This window comes from Malaclemys terrapin, chromosome 13, assembly GCF_027887155.1.
Source record: "Malaclemys terrapin pileata isolate rMalTer1 chromosome 13, rMalTer1.hap1, whole genome shotgun sequence".
NCBI lineage: Eukaryota > Metazoa > Chordata > Testudines > Emydidae > Malaclemys > Malaclemys terrapin.
The window spans coordinates 41,637,544-41,656,752 of record NC_071517.1 but is presented as its reverse complement, the minus strand read 5'-3'; the positions used below and the strand labels follow the sequence as shown (position 1 = coordinate 41,656,752).

The 19,209-nt window shown below is 50.9% G+C and overlaps 2 protein-coding genes across 2 annotated transcripts in view; one reads left to right on the top strand and one right to left on the bottom strand.

Annotated features, from left to right (window-relative positions):
* The window catches only part of LOC128847386 (zinc finger protein 850-like), a 127,538-nt gene that overhangs the window by 16,650 nt on the left and 91,679 nt on the right, over nt 1-19,209 (bottom strand). Inside the window, exons 2-5 of the mRNA XM_054046777.1 lie at nt 5,396-5,483; nt 4,742-4,868; nt 4,003-4,116; nt 2,330-3,690 (exon numbers count right to left, since the gene is read on the bottom strand). Coding sequence (XP_053902752.1) covers nt 2,330-3,690; nt 4,003-4,116; nt 4,742-4,868; nt 5,396-5,452 — 1,659 coding nt within the window. The 5' untranslated portion in view covers nt 5,453-5,483. The remainder of the gene's footprint in view (nt 1-2,329; nt 3,691-4,002; nt 4,117-4,741; nt 4,869-5,395; nt 5,484-19,209) is intronic.
* LOC128847528 (zinc finger protein 34-like) overlaps nt 9,012-19,209 on the top strand; it is a 152,298-nt gene continuing 142,100 nt past the window's right edge. The window contains exon 1 of the mRNA XM_054047021.1: nt 9,012-9,241. The gene's annotated coding sequence lies outside the window, so the exon portion shown is untranslated. The remainder of the gene's footprint in view (nt 9,242-19,209) is intronic.

Genomic DNA, 19,209 nt, shown 5'->3' with positions numbered 1-19,209 from the left:
AGATCAGTCTCTCTAGCCTGAGACACCCTTGTTTCTATGATCTTGGAGGACTCATGTCTACCCAACCCTCTGGCTCCTCATCTCTATGACCTGTGGAAGCCCTTCCCCCTCACTGCAGCTCCAGGGGTAGGTTGGGGAGGAAGAATTCTTGGGGCTGCAAGAGGAGCAGAGGGGCCCTGAGGGGCATATGTGGGGTCTGGGCAGGGGGTAGAACTAACAGCCGGGCTGGGGACAGGCAGAGGTGGAGGTGGCAGGGACACAGCGTGAGGCCATGTAAATCAGGAATTCCTCAGCTGGGCTCTCTGAACACGCAGTGCTGACTCTCCTCTGTTTTCTGAGGTGCTGAATTTATTCAAAGATGGTTAAAGGTGTGTGAAATGTGTTGTTCGCATTTCTTCTGCCCATCAGCAATTGCTGTGGTGTGCAAGGAGGTGTTTGTGGGATGGGACCTGCTCCGAGAGACAGTCTCTGGGCATGTATCTACACTAGGATGCAGGTTTCTTACTCTGTATACAATCTGTGTGTAGACAAGGCAAGTGGTGGTTTTACCTCAGTGTAACTGGTCAGAAGAATCTGTCTGCTGGGGGGTGTATAGGAGGGTTACCGGTCACCTTGATTAGCTACACTGAGGTGAAAGCATCACCTGCCTCATCCCCACTAGGACTGTATAATGAGATCAATGCCTCATATCTGGTACTGCATTGAAATAAACCTTTCTCCTAGGGTGCACATGACCTAAAAGATGGGATCTAAATGCTGAGGAAGGAGACATCCCATCTCGGCCAGGGCTGTGACTTTTTTTTCTGTGAGCTTCTAATTTAAATGAGTGGGGTGGGATCCATGAAGGGACTCAGGCGTTGCAATGCTGAGGGTCATTGGACCACATTTTTAGGTGTCTAGAACATCACAAGAACAACACTGCAACCCACAAAGCCTGACATAGGTGCTTAGTCTCACTATACGATGAACAGAGACAGACAGGTGCCTTAAAATGCCATCCACAAGAGCCAGCATGCTAAGTGGGGAGCCATCTAGACTAGCCAACGGGGATTGCTAACAACAGGGTGCATCCTAAGCCCCGCCCCTTTCTCAAAGATAAGCCCCTGAGGCTATGTCTACACTACAGTTTATGTCAGCAGAGGATGATCTGATGAATGGAAAATCCATCTTCTAAGAGGAGATGCAAAGAGCTTGACTTGTTTAGTCTAACCACTAGAAGGCTGAGGGGAGATATGATTACTCTGTAGAAATACGTCGGTGGCGGGATAAATACCAGGGAGGGAGAAGAGTTATTTAAGTTAAACATCAACATGGATCCCAGAACAAATGGATATAAACTGGCCATCAACAAGTTTAGGCTTAGTTTAGACTCACAAGCACATATATCACCACCCAGCTCTAACGGCAGAGTAGTTGCTTGTGAGACACCCAGCTCTGAAGGCCTCCAATAGCAGCACAGAAGTTAGGGTGGTCACGTGAAAAGTGATATTCGTCAATATCGCTGTTCACAACACTTATCACCCCATTGCCACTCTTATTTCTGTGCTGCTGCTCCACCTGGGTTCGAGAGCCTGAGCATTTATCCCCACCTCCCAGCTAGGCCTGTTCCTTCTTCATGAGCCCCAGCCAACTAGGAGCGGCGCCAGGGTTTTTGGCGCCCTAGGCGGGGGTACTTCCGCGCTCACAGTCGTTGTCGGCAATTCTGCGGCGGGGGGGTCCTTCCACGCTCCGGTCTTTGGGGCACTTCGGCAGCGAGTCCTGGAACGAGTGAAGGACCCTCCGCGGAATTGCCGCCGAAGACCTGGAGCGCGGAAGGACCCCTCGCCACCGAATTGCCGCCGATGGTGGCAAAATGCCGCCCCCCCAAATCCTGGCACCCTAGGGGACCACTTAGGTCGCCTAAATGGAAGTGCCGGCCCTGCAGCCAACTGGGGCTGACAGCCAGTGCTCTTTAAAAAAAACCAACCAACCCACACTGACCACGCCTCCCTTGACACATTCCTGTGCCTCCACTGGGATGCTCTGCCCACAGTTTGAGAATTGCTAGTGTAGAGAGTCACCATGGAGATTGGTAGCCAAGATGGTAACATCTGCTCCTTTCCGTCTCCGGGATCCCCAGAGAAAATGTCCGAGCAGGAGAGCAGAACAGATCCGATTAACAATAACATTGCAAAACACATTTTGGTGGTTTCAACTATAAACATTCCCTCCATCCTTCAGCCCCAGCGAATTCAATGAGACTGAGCAAGAATTGGGCAGGTGGCATGGGCGACGGGTATATTTAATGAAGTCAGACCTCCATATGAAGCTTTTCCCGCAGTCAAAGCACCTCTGGAGTCTCTCCTGTGTGGATTGCCTGATGTTGAACAAGGTCTGACCTTTGTATAAAACTTTTTCCACAGTCCAAACACTTGTGGGGTCTCTCTCCTGTGTGGATTGCCTGATGTTTAACAAGGTTTGACCTCACTGTGAAACATTTCCCACAGTCCAAGCACTTGTGGGGTCTCTCTCCAGTGTGGATTGCCTGATGTTGAACAAGGTTTGACTTTTTTATGAAACTTTTCCCACAGTCCAAGCACTTGTGAGGTCTTTCTCCTGTGTGTAATGCCTGATGTTGAACAAGGTCTGACCTTTGTATGAAACTTTTCCCACAGTCCAAGCACTTGTGGGGTCTCACTCCTGTGTGGATTGCCTGATGTTTAACAAGGTTTGACCTCACTGTGAAACATTTCCCACAGTCCAAGCACTTGTGGGGTCTCTCTCCAGTGTGGACTGCCTGATGTTGAACAAGATGTGACCTTCTTATGAAACTTTTCCCACAGTCCAAGCACTTGTGGGGTCTCTCTCCTGTGTGTAATGCCTGATGATAAAGAAGGTGTGACCTTCTTATGAATCTTTTCCCAGAGTCCAAGCACTTGTGGGGTCTCTCTCCTGTCTGTAATGCCTGATGACGAACTAGGTGTGACCTCTGTATGAAACTTTTCCCACAGTCCAAGCACTTGTGGGGTCTTTCTCCTGTGTGTAATGCCTGATGTTTAACAAGGTGTGACCTTCTTATGAAACTTTTCCCACAGTCCAAGCACTTGTGGGGTCTCTCTCCTGTGTGTAATGCCTGATGACGAACTAGGTGTGACCTCCGTATGAAGCTTTTCCCACAGCCCAAGCACTTGTGAGGTCTTTCTCCTGTGTGTAATGCCTGATGTTTAACAAGGTGTGACCTCTGTATGAAACTTTTCCCACAGTCCAAGCACTTGTGCGGTTTCACTCCTGTGTGGATTGCCTGATGTCTAACAAGGTCTGACCTTTGTATGAAACTTTTCCCACAGTCCAAGCACTTGTATGGTCGCACTCGTGTGTGGATTGCCTGATGTTGAACAAGGTGTGATCTCACAATGAATCCTTTCCCACACTGAAGGTAGTGCCAGGGAGTCTCTTCCTTGGGATTTGTCTGCTGCGCTCTGGGATCCTCCTCTCTTCCCCCACCGCTAACACATTCATCCACTTTCTTCCCTGGGTGGTTTCCCAGAATCCTCTCTGACCTGTGCCAACTTCCCCAGGCTTCTGCCTGCTCCAAGGACTGGGAAAAATTCCCTTCAGCTCTTCCCACAAAGGTCCCCTGCGGTTCCACTTCCCCGGGAACTTCCTCATGATGATTCCCCTCCTCGTTCTCACTCCCTTGCTCAGCACCTGCTGGGAGAGACACAATCCAGACAGCAGTCCTTGTGCTGGGGAGAAAGAGGAATAGCATAAAGGGAAAACACAACACAAAGAATGAGCAATTTGGCTCCTCCTCCACATCCCACCCAAACACTCACAGGGAAGGAAAGCTGGAAAGCGAACTCCTGCAGCTAAAAGGCTGGGTGGAATGACGTGAGCTATATCTGATGACTGCAGCCCTGTCCTGGCTGAGATGAGGAAGAACTGAGGACATTATTCACACCATATTTTGGGATTTTCAACTTGTTCCTTCATTCCTTAGATTGTTTCTGTGTCAGTCCTCACCTGTACGGGTGCATCTCGGAAGCCTTCTTTCCTTGCAGGCCTGGAGATCGGGCACCCACGGGTCTTCCCCTCTTTCCAGCCAGGCAATCAGTTCAGGTTTGGGAATGGGAAATCCTGTGCAGAGGGTGAAATCAGACCAGATCAGGGTGCTTGGAGCATTGGTCAGTATTTGTCACAAAGGACATTCTGTGAGTGGAACATTTCCCTGTGCTCTGCTGCAGGAACGTGGAATCCAAGAGGATGGGAATAATGGTCACTGAGTCCCCTTGCGCAGAGGAATTTGTCTGGGGAGGTGAGTTAAATTATTACTACACTCTCACTAGGCGTTCCCAGGATCTGTGATCTCTGGGGGTCTTCCTGACTCACACACAGCTCTGGACTTAAACCCCTGCCTCTTTCTAAACCCTGCAGAGCCCAGAGCCCTCCCCATGGCTGGAGCTATTCCCAAGGAGGGAGGTGAACAGGGATTGTGTGTGCAGCCAAGAAACAACACAGACAGGACAATGATGGATTTATGCCCCTTTGAAAGCTGGAGGCGTGGGGATGGTTTAGTTTGTCCATTGGATTTTGACACCCATGTCCCACTGGAGAGGGCAGGGAGATGCAAGTCTCTCTCACACGGCAGCTGTGCATTATGGAACCACTCACCTCTGATCTATCTGACATAGGAAGAACATGACCAGATTCAGACATGCAGACCCCACAGCTTCTACTATCTGAGGGGATGGGAATCCCTTACCCAGTGAGGTCACTGTCTCGTAGTTCTCCTGCATGACATCCCTGTAGAGGGCTCTCTGAGCGGGGTTCAGCAGAGCCCCCTGCCCCTGGGTGAAATACACAGCCACCTCTTCGAAGGTCACCGGCATCTGGAACACCAAAAGTCCCCCACTCAGCACCTGCTGCCCCAGCCACAATTCCACGAGTCACGCGGGTGGAAGGATAAAGAAATGGAAGATCTGGGATCACCGGAGTATCAGAATCCCACCCCCACCCTGCTCAGAGGATGCAGGAGTCTTCAGGGGGTGGGGAGAAGCTGAGAGCTCCTTGTGTCCCCCAGCACACGGAGCAGGGCAGGGTCTTCTCGTTTCCCTCATGCCTGCCAGACATAGGCTGATACGGGAAGCAGAGTTCTGAGACAGAGACAGGGACAGGAATACCAACAGCTTCCCTGCGTATTTCACAGCAGCCTCAGGCTAGTGGGGTCTCACTCCAGCACTGGGAGCCTTGAAAATGTTCCCAGCTCTGTGCAGGGGGGTTGTATCGTCTGTGAGAAAGGGGGGAATGTCCCTACTCCCCTCCCCCGTCACCAATGGGCCCACTCAGAAAATCAGCAGGTTTATCACATCCTGTCTCCTCCCTGCCCCCGCCCAGGAGCTCCCTGAAAATCCCCTACCTGAGCTGGCTCCATCACAGACATTTCCCTTCCCTGTCTCATGGAAGACGGGCCCATCTGGAGCGAAACATGGACGTGATTCTTCAGCCTGTCAGGGCGAGAGGGGCGATGGGGGAGGCTACAGAAGGGGCTTCAGTCCATGTCACCCCCCAATTGCCCCCCAGACTCTTCAGACCCTCCCAGTAACAGTATCTCTGAGCCAAATGCTAGAAAAAAAAGCAGAACTAAAGGGGCCACTTTGGGGGATTTCCCCACACTGCCGTGTAAACTCCTCTCCCTTAGGAGCAGCAGGAGCTCTCTGATGGCATCACCTAAAGAATGAGCTGCCCTGGACTCCCCCAGCAGCCCCCAGGGACAGGCAGGCAGAGGCTGATCCTATTGGTCCAGCCACACTCCCTGCCTGCCCAAAGCAGCAGTGACTCCGGTGTGGCTGAGATGTGAATCCTGCCCAGAAATCACACCAGGGCCCTGGGCGACCCCAAAACTCATGAGACACAAACCCCACCAGCACGGGTGTGTCTGACAATAACACACTGGGAGCAGGGTGTGGGTGTGGGGGCTGGGTTTTTTAGGGTTACCATCCGTCCGTATTTCCCCGGACACGTCCGGCTTTTGCGTCTCTAAATAGCCGTCCGGGAGGAATTGGTAACAAGGTTAAAATGTCCGGGGTTTTTTTCTCCCTCGCCTCCCTCCCTCCCTTCCATGCAGAGCGTGGCTGCTGATTGGGCGGCTAGGCCGATTGACCCACTCCTATTGGCCTCCAGCAGCCAGAGCCCTCCCCTGCTCCCCCCTCCCTCTGTCTGTAGTCCTGTGTAACACACAAACCGACCCACGTGGAGCCAGAATGGTAAGGGGAGTGGGGGTGGGCAGTTAGGGAGCGGGGGAGTGTTGGATGGGTCCCCAGCCTCCACCTGCCACCCCCCCTCCGTGCATTCCCCCCTTCGTGGGTCCCCCCCCCCCCCGTCCCTGTCTGCCTCTCCCTTGTCTGCATGTGCTGGCTCTGAGAGTACACGCAGACAACTGCTGTCTGCTGCCCCCGGGTCCTAGTGCCCCCATCCACTAATGGGAAGACAGGCTGCCCTTACCCTGCCCTTCCACCCTAGCCCTGAGCCTCTCCAACACCCCAAACCCCCCAGCCTTCATCCCCACACACCCTAATCCTCTGCTCCATCCCTGAGCCCCCTCCTGCATCATGAACCCCTCATCCCCAGACCCACAGCCCTCACCCCTGCATCCCCTCCTATCCCCAAACTCCCTCCCAATCCCCCTCCCCCCTTCCCACACACCCCCTCCTGCCCTCAAACTTCCTCCTAAAGCCTGCACCCCCTCCCTTTGCACCGCCTCTCACCCCCAAACTCCATCCCAGAGCCTGCACCCCTCACCCCCTAGTGCACACCCACCCCCTGCCCCAGCCCAGAGCCTGCACCCAGCACCCAAACTCTATCCCAGAACCTGCACCCCTCCTGCACCCTAATCCCCAGCCCAGGACCTGCACCCCAGACCTCCTCCCCCCACCCAACCCCCCTCCCAGAGCCTTAGGCAGGTGGGGTGGGCGGTTCTGGGCACCACCAAAATTTCTACAACCCTGCCACCCATGCGAGTGGATAAAGGTCAGGGCAGTCAGGGGACAGGTAGGGTCCTGGGGGGGGCAGTTAGGGTAGGGGGTTCTCAGCAGGGGACAGTCAGGGGACAAGAAGCAGGGGGGGTTGGGGTTCTGAGGGGAGCAGTCAGGGGGTGGGAAGTGGGAGGGAGTGGATGGGGCGGGGCGGGGCTAGGGCGGGGCTTCCCCCCCCCCCAGTGTCCTCTTTTTTGTTTGTGGAAATATGGTAACCCTACTTGAAAGTATTCTTTGAGTCGTAGATGGCGAAAGTAGGCTTCCAGATCACCGCAGAACTGTATCATGTTCGTGGGGGTGCTGGGGCAAAAAGAGAGTCCCCGAGATAGGACAGACTCTTCTGCTGGGTTGAGTGTGTAGCTGGATAAATTGACGATATTGCTGGGTGAGTTAGGGGTACCCCTGTTGTGGCCCCATGTGGCAGGTAGGATTTTAGACAGCTTACGGTCCTTTTTCCTTTGTAGAGAGCTGAAGTGTGTAATGTAGATCTCCTGTCTTATTTTAGTAAAGTCCATTTGTGTGGAGGGTTGGTTATTTATGAAAATCTCCAGGTTGGAGAGCTCTTTCTTGATGTTGTTCTGTTTGCTGTATAGGATGCTGATCAGGTGGTTCCTCAGTTTCTTTGATAGTATATGGCATCATCTATCACTGTGGTCTGTGCAGTATGTAGATAGCAATGGATTTTTCACCTTCAGTCCATTTGGTATGATGTCCATCCGTTTGCATTTGGAAAGGAAGATGATATCTGTCTGTATTTGTGCAAGTTTTTTCATGAGGTTGATAGATTTCCATTCCATACAGCTAAATGCAGTGCCTTGCATGGTGTCAAGTATCAGAGGGGTAGCTGTGTTAGTCTGAATCTGTAAAAAGCAACAGAGGGTCCTGTGGCACCTTTAAGACTAACAGAAGTATAGGGAGCATAAAGAAATTTATAATTCACCTGAAGGATGCTTTAGAGCTCACACACACCATGAAGTTGCCTGACCCCATGACTGTTGGCCCCTTACTGAAACTTACTGGGGGGGGGGGGGTTGGTTGGCTTCTCCCAGTACCAAAAGACAGGAAGATCCAATGAGAAAAGAAAACCCTGAGGCAGGCAGGCCAATGAGGGAGTCAGGTGCCTGTTCCCTGTGTGAGATGGAGCTGCCTGCCAGAGAAGGGCAGAGCTAAGGGGAGAGGAGCAGACAGAGCTGGGTTGGAGGCAGAGGAGTAGAAGCACTGATGCAGAGGGAAGCTGGGTCTGGAGCAGTCTGGAGCTGGGTGTGGTGAGCAGCTGGGGAGAGCAACGGGGGGACCCTGGGCAGCGTGGGATGACATCATGTTTTCAATTTCCCTTTCCCATTTTTTCCTTAATTTTTTTTATTACTTGCTGTTTAATAAATCGTATTTGTTCTGAACTCAATGCAATGCAGAATGGCGACATCAGGGATGCATCCGGAGTGAAGAGAGCACCCCAGAGTGGGGATACGACACCCTAGCCTCTGTCCTGAGTGATCGCAACAAAATTGGGGCTGCAGACCCTGCAGGAATCTTGGGCCAGCCTTGTCGGGGTTTCAGACACCAGAATGGAAAGGGAGTCCTCGAGGTCAGGCAGGTCTCCAGGTAAAGGGAGTTGGAGTGAGGACTCAGCTCCTTTTGCTATTCCATACTATCAGGGTGGTGTATAAACCAGTAAAGTTCCCCACAATAGTAAGACCGTTTCCCCCGCTTACCTCTGTGCATATGTTTGGTTTCTCCTAAAGTTAGTTAGGATTATAGGGAAAAGTGTCACAGCAGCCACTAGTAAGAGTTGCTGGCCACACTCTGAGGCCACCAAATTTGGTCGTGAGAATCCCTGGGCTAGATGTTCATGATGGGGCCTTCTGACCATAGAGCCTGTGAGTGGAACAGGAGCCAGACACAGAGATGCTGCAGCGCGCTGGGTTGATCGCTAGGACCCAGGAGCAGCTGGGAGGCGGCTCTGGGGGGAGCGATCGCTGGGCTCAGGCCCGGCAGCAGGAAGTGACTCGCAGCCGCTGCGGGGACTCTGGCTCCAGGCTCCTGGCGAGATCCCCGAGCCCCGGCGGCTGGTGCTGGGAGCCCGGAGCCCGGGCTGCAGCCGGGAGAGGGGAATCTCCAGCAGGGCCCTTCCCGCTGCTCCCCAGGAGCCTCTCCCAGGGCAGAGCCCCCAGCCCGGCCAGGCCCCTTCCCGGCCCGGCCCCTGCCCCAGGGGGGCCCCGCTCGGAGGGAAGGTGAGAGAGACCCGACCCCCCCCCGTCACCCCCGGGCTGCAGGGGGAGGAGGATAAAGAGGGGCGGGGGGTGAGGGCAGGCGGGGGGAGCGGGGTGGGGGCAGGAGGCGGGTGCTGGGGATGCGGGGGGGCAGGCTGGGATGGGGGCGGGGGTGCACTGAAGGGAACATGGGGCGATGCGGGGGGATTGTGGGGCTGAGGGGAGCGAGGCTGGAATGGGGAACATGTGAGTCGGGGGCACTGCGAGGGAAGGGGGTGTGGGGAGACTGGCGGGGGACAGAGGCAAAAACCCATCCCCCCACACCCTGTTCCCAGTGTGTTATTGTCAGACACACCCGTGCTGGTGGGGTCTGTATCTCATGAGTTTTGGGGTCGCCCAGGGCCCTGGTCTGATTTCTGGGCAGGATTCACATCTCAGCCACCCCGGAGTCACTGCTGCTTTGGGCAGGCAGGGAGTGTGGATGGGCCAATGGGATCAGCCTCTGCCTGCCTGTCCCTGGGGGCTGCTGGGGGAGTCCAGAGCAGCTCATTCTTTAGGTGATGCCATCAGAGGGCTCCTGCTGCTCCTAATTGAGAGGGGTTTACATGGCAGTGTGGGGAAATCCCCTAATGTGGCCCCTTTAGTTCTCCTTTTTTCCTAGCATATGGCTCAGAGATACTGTTACTTGGAGGGTCTGAAGAGTCTGGGGGGGAACCGGGGTGTGACATGGACTCCAGCCCCTTTTGTAACTTGTAAACTCAGGTAGGAGATTTTCAGGGAGCGCCTGGGCAGGGGCAGAGAGGAGAGAAGGTGTGATAAACCCGCTGATTTTTAGAGTAGGCCCATGGGTGATGGGGGAGGAGAGATGGGACATTCCCCCATTTCTCAAACAGGATACAACCCCCTTGCACAGGGCTGGGAACATTTTCAAGGCTCCCAGTGCTGGAGTGAGACCCCACTAGCCTGAGGCTGCTGTGAAATATGAAGGGAAGTGATCCCTGTCCCTGTCCCTGTCTTAGAACTCTGCTTCCCGTATCAGCCTGTGGCTGGCAGGTGCGTGGGAAATGAGAAGACCCTGCCCTGCTTTGTGTTCTGGAGAGGACAAGTAGCTCTCACCTTCTTCCCACCCCCTGAATCCCCATGACTGCTCTAAGCAGGGTGGGGGTGGGATTCTGCTACTCTGGCGCTCCCAGAGCTTCCATTTCTTTATCCTTCCTCCCTCGTGACTAGTGGGATTGTGGCTGGAGCAGCAGGTGCTGAGTGGGGGCTTTTGGTGTTCCAGATGCCGGTGACCTTCGAGGAGGTGGCTGTGTATTTCACCCAGGGTCAGGGGGCTCTGCTGGACCCCACTCAGAGAGCTCTCTACAGGGACGTCATGCAGGAGAACTATGAGATGGTAACCTCGCTGGGTAAGGGATTCCCATACCCTCAGATACTAGACGCCGTGGGGTCTGCGTGTCTGAATCTGGTCAGGTTCCTCCCATGTCAGTTAGATCAGAGGCGAATGTGTTCCATAACGCACAGCTGCCGGGTGAGAGAGACTTGCATCTCCATGCCCTTTCCAGTGGGACATGGGTGTCAAAACCCAATGGGACAAGCTAAACCATCCCCACCCCTCCAGCTTTCAAAGGGGCATAAATCCAGCATTGTCCTGTCTGTGGTGTTTCTCGGCTGCACAAACAATCGCTGCTCACCTCCCTCCTTGGGAATACCTCCAGCCATGGGGAGGGCTCTGGGCTCTGCAGGTTTAGAAAGAGGCAGGGGTTTAAGTGCAGAGCTGTGTGTGAGTCAGCAAAGCCCCCAGAGCGCACAGATCCTGGGAACGCCTAGTGAGGGTGTAGTAATCATTCAACTCACCTCCCCAGACAACTTCCTCTGTGCGAGGGGGCTCAGTTACCATTTCCACATCCTCTTGGATTCCACGTTCCTCCAGCAGAGCACAGGGACAGGTTCCACTCACGGAATGTCCTTTCTGACAAATACTCCACCCTGATCTGGTCTGATTTCACCCTCTGCACAGGATTTCCCATTCCTAAACCTGAGCTGATCGCCCGGCTGGAACAAGGGGAGGAGCCGTGGGTGCCTGATCTCCAGGCCTACAAAGAAAGAAGGCTTCTGAGATCCACCCGTATAGGTGAGGACTGACACAGAAACCATCTAGGGAATGAAGGAAAAAGATGAGAATCCCAAAATATGATATGAGTAAGTGCCCTCAGTTCTTCCTTATCTCAGCCAGGACAGAGCTGCAGTAATCAGATATAGCCCACTCCATTCCATCCAGCCTCTTAGCTGCAGGAGTTTCCTTCCCAGCTTTCCTTCCCTGTGAGTGTTTGGGTGGGATCTGGAGGCGGAGTCCAAATGCTCAGTCTTTGTGTTGGGTTTTCCCTTTGTGCTATTCCTCTTTCTCCCCAGCACAATGACTCCTGTCCGGATTGTGTCTCTCCCAGCAGGTGCTGATAGAGGCAGTGAGAATGAGGCGAGGAATCATCATGAGAAAGTTCCCGGGGAAGTGGAACCGCAGGGGACCTTTACAGGAAGAGCTGAAGGAAATTTTTCCCAGTGCTTAGAGCAGGGAGAAGCCTGGGGAAGTTGGCACAGGTCAGAGAGGCTTCTGGGAAACCACCCAGGGAAGAAAGTGGATGAATCTTTTAACGGTGGGGGAGGAGAGGAGGATCCCAGAGCGCAGCAGACAAATCCCAAGGAAGAGACACCCTGGCACTACCTTCAGTGTGGGAAACGATTCATTTTGAGATCACAGTTTGTGACACATCAGACAATCCATACTGGAGAGAAACCCCTTCAGTGCTTGGACAATGGGGAAAGCTTCAGTAAGCTCTCAGATCTTAATAACCATGGGACAAGCCACACTGGAGAGAAACCTGCTCAATCCCTCGAGTGCGGGAAATGTTTAATTTCAAAGACACAAATAATTAGATATCAGTTAAGCCACACAGGGGAGAGACCACGTAAGTGCTTGGACTGTGAGAAAAGTTTCATACAAAGGTCAGACCTTGTTAAACATCAGGAAATCCACACAGGAGAGAAACCCCACAAGTGCTTGGACTGTGGGAAAAGTTTCATACAAAGGTCAGACCTTGTTAAACATCAGGCAATCCACACAGGAGAGAAACCCCACAAGTGCTTGGACTGTGGGAAAAGTTTCATACAAAGGTCAGACCTTGTTAAACATCAGGCAATCCACACAGGAGAAAGACCCCACAAGTGCTTGGACTGTGGGAAAAGTTTCATAAGAAAGTCAACTCTTGTTGAACATCAGGCAATCCACGCAGGAGAAAGACCCCACAAGTGCTTGGACTGTGGGAAAAGTTTCATAAGAAAGTCAAACCTTGTTAAACATGAGGCAATTCACACAGGAGAAAGACCCCACAAGTGCTTGGACTGTGGGAAAAGTTTCATAAGAAAGTCAACCCTTGTTGAACATCAGGCAATTCACACAGGAGAAAGACCCCACAAGTGCTTGGACTGTGGGAAAAGTTTCATACAAAGGTCACACCTAGTTCATCATAAGGCAATCCACACAGGAGAGAGATCCCACAAGTGCTTGGACTGTGGGAAAAATTTCATAAGAAGGTCGTACCTTGTTAAACATCAGGCATTACACACAGGAGAAAGACCCCACAAGTGCTTGGACTGTGGGAAAAGTTTCATACAAAGGACACACCTAGTTCATCATCAGGCAATCCACACAGGAGAGAGACCCCACAAGTGCTTGGACTGTGGGAAAAGTTTCATAAGAAGGTCACACCTTGTTCAACATCAGGCACTCCACACAGGAGAGACTCCAGAGGTGCTTGGAGTGTGGAAAAAGTCTCATAAGAAAGTCAAACCTTGTTGAACATCAGGCAATCCACACAGGAGCGAGACCCCACAAGTGCTTGTACTGTGGGAAATGTTTCATAATGAGGTCAAAGCTTGTTAAACATCAGGCATTACACACAGGAGAGAAACCCCACAAGTGCTTGGACTTAGGGGAAAGTTTCATATGGAGGTCTGACCTCATTAAACATGGAAGAATCCACAAAAGATCTAATCTTCTGTGACACATGGCATGAAAGCAACTTGTATTCAACTTTTAGATTCAGCTTTTAGAGAGAGATTTTAAAAATGTGTGCACCTTAGATAAGCGAGAGTTTGAAATGTAAATGTGTAATTTTAAAGACTTGGAAGAAGAAGGCACGTCATTTCTGAGTAACCTAATTGCCTTCTATGATGAGATAAGTGGCTCTGTGAATGAAGGGAAAGCAGTGGATGTGTTATTCCTTGACTTTAGCAATGCTTTTGGTATGATCTCCTACAGTATTCTTGCCAGCAAGTCAAAGAAGTATGGGGTGGATGAATGGACCATAAAGTGGATAGAAAGCTGGCTAGATCGTCGGGCTCAATGCGTTATGATCAATGGCTCCATGTCTTGTTGGCAGCCGATATCAAGTGAAGTGCCCCAAGGGTCGGTCCTGGGGCCGGTTTTGTTCAGTATCTTCATTAATGATCTGGAGGATGACGTGAACTGCACCCTCAAGAAGTTTGCAGATGACACTAAACTGGCAGGAGTGGTAGATGCGCTGGAGGGTAAGGATAGGATACAGAGGGACGTAGACAAATGAGAGGATTGGTCCAAAATAAATCTGATGAGGTTCAACAAGGACAAGTGCAGAGTCCTGCATTTAGGGTGAAAGAATCCCATTCTCTGCTACAGACTAGGGACCAAATGGCTAGGCAGCAGTTCTGCAGAAAAGGACCTAGGGCTTATAGTGGATGAGAAGCTGGATATAAGTCAACAGTGTGGCATTGTTGCCAAGAAGGCTAACGGCATTTTGGGCTGTATAAGTAGGGGCATTGCCAGCAGATCGAGGGACGTGATCGTTCCCCTCTGTTGGACATTGGTGAGGCCTCATCTGGAGTATTGTGTTCAGTTTTGGGCCCCACACTACAAGAAGGATGTGAAAAAAATGGAAAGAGTCCAGCGGAGGGTAACAAAAATGATTAGGGGTCTGGAGCACATGACTTATGAGAAGAGGCTGAAATAAATGGAATTGTTTAGTCTACAGAAGAGAAGAAAGAGGAGGGATTTGGTAGCTGCTTTCAACTACCTGAAAGGCGGTTCCAAAGAGGATGAATCTAGACTGTTCTCATTGGTACCAGATGCAGTGCGGAAAGTTTAGGTTGGATATTAGGAAAATCTTTTTCACTAGGCGAGTGGTGAAGCACTGGAATGGGTTACCTAGGGAGGTGGTGGAATCTCCTTCCTTAGAGATATTTAAGGTGAGGCTTGACAAAGCCCTATCTGGGATGATTTAGTTGGGGATTAGTCCTGCTTTAAGCACAGGGTTGGAATAGATGACCCCTGAGGTCCCTTCCAACCCGGATAGTCTATGATTCTAAGAGGGGTAACTGTGTAGTAATCTATGTTTAGCTATCCAAAGGGTTCCTGTATTCTTTTAAATCAGGGATCAATAATTCAGCGATTATACCCATCGCCCATGCCACCTGCCCAATTTTAGCTCAGTCTCATTGAATTCACTGGGGATAGGGGCTGAGGGACGGAGGGAATGTTTATAGCTGAAATCATCAAAATGTGTTTTACAAGGTTAACATGCATTGGATCTGTTCCGCTCTCCTGCTCGGACATTTTCTCTGGGGATCCCGGAGACGGAAAGGAGCAGGTGTTACCATCTTGGCTACCAATCCCCACGATGACTCTCTACAGTAGCAATTCTCAAAGTGTGGGCAGAACATCCCAGTGGAGTCACAGGAATGTGTCAAGGGAGGTGTGATCAGTGGGGTTGTTTGGTTTTTTTTTAAAGAGCACTGGCTGTTGGCCCCAGTTGGCTGGGGCTCATGAAGAAGGAACAGGCCTAGCTGGGAGGTGGGGATAAATGCTCAGGTTCTCAAACCCAGGTGGAGCAGCAGCACAGAAGTTAGGTTGTCAATGGGGTGATAAGTCTGCTGTGAACAGCTGTATGGAGGAATATCACTTTTCACGTGGCCACCCTAACTTTTGTGCTGCTATTGGAGGCCTTCAGAGCTGGGCGCCTCACCAGCAACTACTCTGCCTTTAGAGCTGGGTGGTGATATATGTGGTTTGGTGGGGGCGTAAATGACCACAGACACAAAGAAGGGATTGGAGGGGAAGGGGAGGGCAATGAAACCACTGGTCTACACTCAGGATCATCACATTTACAAAATGATAAATCTTCTCCAAAGTATGTCTTGTGAGGTATCATAGGGAAGGTCATCGCCTACCGAATATTATTGTCCCATTAAAATGTCTATCAGCACTGTCCATGGAGTTCTGAGAGTTTGCTGTATGTTTGTTACATGCTGTAAAGCTGGAAAACGCCCACAGACGAACTCCCCAGAGACAATGGCACCTGCACACCAGCTAGGTTCTACGTGGCCAGTAATTGCTCAGCCGGCCATTCACCAGCTGTGGAGCTGGGAACAGGAGAGTTACAATTCACCGGAAGGACGGCTGGACGCTCACTTAGGCCACAGACTGATTGTCGCCTGCCCCCCAGCTGGGGGATGAACCTCAAAGAGGAGAGTGGTCCAAAAGCACAAGGGAGAATTGCTTCCATTTTTATCTCTCCTCTCCTATCTTTGCAGAAGGGAACAAGATGGCTTCAAAGGGAACAGGGGCCTTGGACTGGGGAGGGTGGATCAAGGCTGGAAGGAAATCCAGGCTGGGTAGAAGAACTGTGAACTGCCTGCAACAGCGGATGGGGTGGGAAATCCTGTTTTCTTCACATCTTCCTTAGTTTGGTAATATTTAGGATTTAAAATGCATGTTTTAATTTTATAGTTTTAACCCATTCTGACTTTTACATCTTTCTCCTTTGTAATCCCTGAAAACCCCCTTGCTCCAGTTACTAAACTGGTTTTAGTGTTTTGTCTGGACCTGTGTGTTTTCACTGAAGTGTTTGGGGGATTTGACTGGAGAGAACAAGGCTGTGGCCTAATCCAGCCCCTTTGTTGTGGTGACCCACTAATTACTGAGTTTGTCCATCACAGTGAACAGACTGAGCAGTCCAAGATGCACATTCCCGGGGTGAAAGGCTGTGAGTAGAAAACTGATGTTTGCTGATGTTGCTGTGTCGATTGGTAAGTTCCTGAGTGTCTGGCTAATCGCACTCAGTACAGTGCAACCAGGAGTGACTTCGAAGGCTGGTGGCTGTGTGTGAGCAGAGCGTGGAGGGGTTTGTTGTTCACACAGGGAAGCAGCAGGGTGGATTTCATTTAAATCACTAGTCAGGAAGACTCAGTTTAATCATGGTTTCCTACATAAAAATGTATTCTTGTTGGTTGTTATAACCTTAATACATATTCTTCACAATGCAGAGATAGCTGTAGGTTTCATTTTTGGAAGGTACACACTATACATTTTTAAACAGTGATTTATTTTGAATACTTTTCAGAGTAGTTTTACAGCTATATCAGACAATGGATGTTTGTTTGGTTATTTCATTACCAAAGGTAATTGAAGCAGATATTTATGAAGTCATTAGGAGGTGAAGTATCTCCAATTCAACAGGTTAATCATTAATAGTTGTAGGATTTTCTTGCCATGCTGTATTAGGAGGAGAACATCACCACACAGACATTTAAATTGTTTTATTTAACTAAAAGAACAGCGATCAGTATTCTGAGGTAAGGGATTGACTCTGTGTACACAGATTTGCAGAGGGACAATAGAGGTGAGGTCTGTTATATTAATTTATTTTAAAACATTTTTGGTGTTAACAAGTATGTTACCTTTGGAGACACAAAACCACAGTTTGAGAACTGGAAAACTAAGCATCTCTGATGGTATCTTCTAGACTGAGCACTGAGTCCCATTGGGTAAATAGAGAGATTAACCTAAGTAATCTATACAGAAGCCTGTGGAACCGAATACGACTGGGTCCTTAATGCATGAACTAGATTAACTCATTTACAAAACTTTTCTTAAACATGACATGACTATATTGTCTCATACTGTAGAATTGGAATGTATAATCCCTATTCCATGATGAGAGATCTTTGAGCTATAATGTATCTTAATTAAAACTATCTTTAGATAAAATGGTTTTTAAGGGAAAAATTATCAAAATAATCGATTTAAATAAGAAAAATCTGATTTTCTTGATTTAAAAAAAAAAAAAAACACATTGACTTTTATTCACCCTGGGAAACAGTGTAAACCATGCCCTGGGATGGAGAATTAAGCAGTTCAACAGTCCAGATTGTAGTCTGGGGTACGTCTCACACCTGCTGTCTCCTGGGACCCAGCATGGCACCCTTGGGCTTTCATCATCCTGATCCTGAAAGGCAAGTTACGCAGGGCAGACCAGAGAAGGGGAACCAGCCGACATCCTCAACTCCACTGACTTTGATTTTGGTGTAGGGCTTGGCTACACTTGCAGCTGTGCAGCGCTGTGAGTTAAACCTGACTTCGTGCAGTTGAGTAGGGAAAGCGCTGCAGTTTGTCCACACTGACAGCTGCCCAGCGCACTGTCGTGGCCACATTTGCAGCATTTGCTGCGCCACTGGGAGCAGTGCATTATGGGCAGCTATCCCACAGAGCACCTCTTCCCATTCTGGTGCCGTGGGTTGTGGGAAGGGGGCGTGGGTGTGGGACATTCTGGGTCCTGTCCCAATGCCCCGTGATGCATCGCTTCGCATCCCAGAAATCCCTTTGTTTCCGCACCTTTGGCGCCAACTTTCAACGGTTTCTGTGCAGCACTATCTCCTTGCGAGAAATGGAGCCCAAACTGCTGAGGCGTATGCTGACTTATCTCGCCAGCACATCACGTTTGGCTGTCGAACAATTCCTTAAGATCGAAAGTGACAGTGAGGGTGAGGGTGAGGAGTCAGACGATGCTTTCGAGCCTCGTAACGCATACAACACAAAATTGCTTGTGGCATTCACGGACATGCTCAGCACCGTGGAACGCCGCTTTTGGGCTTGGAAGACAAGCACCGAGTGGTGGGATCACATTGTCATGGAAGTCTGGGATGACGAGCAGTGGCTGCAGAACTTTTGGATGTCCTGTCTGCTGTGCTGTGCAGTGAGTGCTGCACTTCAGGACAGCTATACAGCATGGTGATGGGGGTTGAGTGCAGAGGGTAAGGGTTGTGGTTTTCAGGGCTGGGTGGTGAAGATATTGGTGTTGGTGGCAGCTGGTGGCGTGAAGAACAAGGAAGTTGGGGAAAGTCGGTTTGAGGTGACAGTGGGGCACAACGGAAAGAGTTTTGAGACAAGGGCTTAATGGGGGGGTGGCGTTTGCATTTCCGGTACTGCTCCTTCTGCATGGCTACGAGCTCCTGGATAGAGTCTGCTTGACGCTCCAGGTTGCTTATGAGCCGATCCGTGCTTTGCTGCCAGTGCTCCGTGCTTTGCCGCCGATGCTCTGTGTTTTCCTGGTGGATCCTGCTTTCTCTCTCCCTCCAGTTCTGTGCTTTCTCATTCTCTTTAATAGATTGCCACATCACTTTTTGCAGCATGTCTTCTTTGCTTTTTCACGGTCTCTTCCTGAGTCTTTGCAGTCTCTGACTAGGTAATAAGAGGGACGGCTGAGGTCTCAAGGTTGTTGCAGCTGTATAGGCAAAATGCAACATTTAACAGAGGCAGCATTGTTTATACCAGACAGAGTAATGATTTCCCCCGCACTTAAGGAGGGCGCACATAGGGTCTACACAATAGCATAATTTTCCCGTCCCAAACAGAGCACACATATCCCACGGGAACCTCACAATGGTGAGTAAGGGGGACTGATTGTTTGAGGGCTGGGCTGCACTGTCCTCTGGGTTTCTGTGCCTTGGGGAGAGCCAACAGCTTCAGGGGGCACCTACACTGAACACTGTCCCAACATTTTCCACAGGAGTGCGTCCTGGAGGATATCTCGCTGCTGAGGGTGACCTGGGAGGCAAGGGAGGGTCTTCTACTGCAATGCGGCTTCTGCCCTGGCCCACAGGCAGCTTGCCAGTGTGCA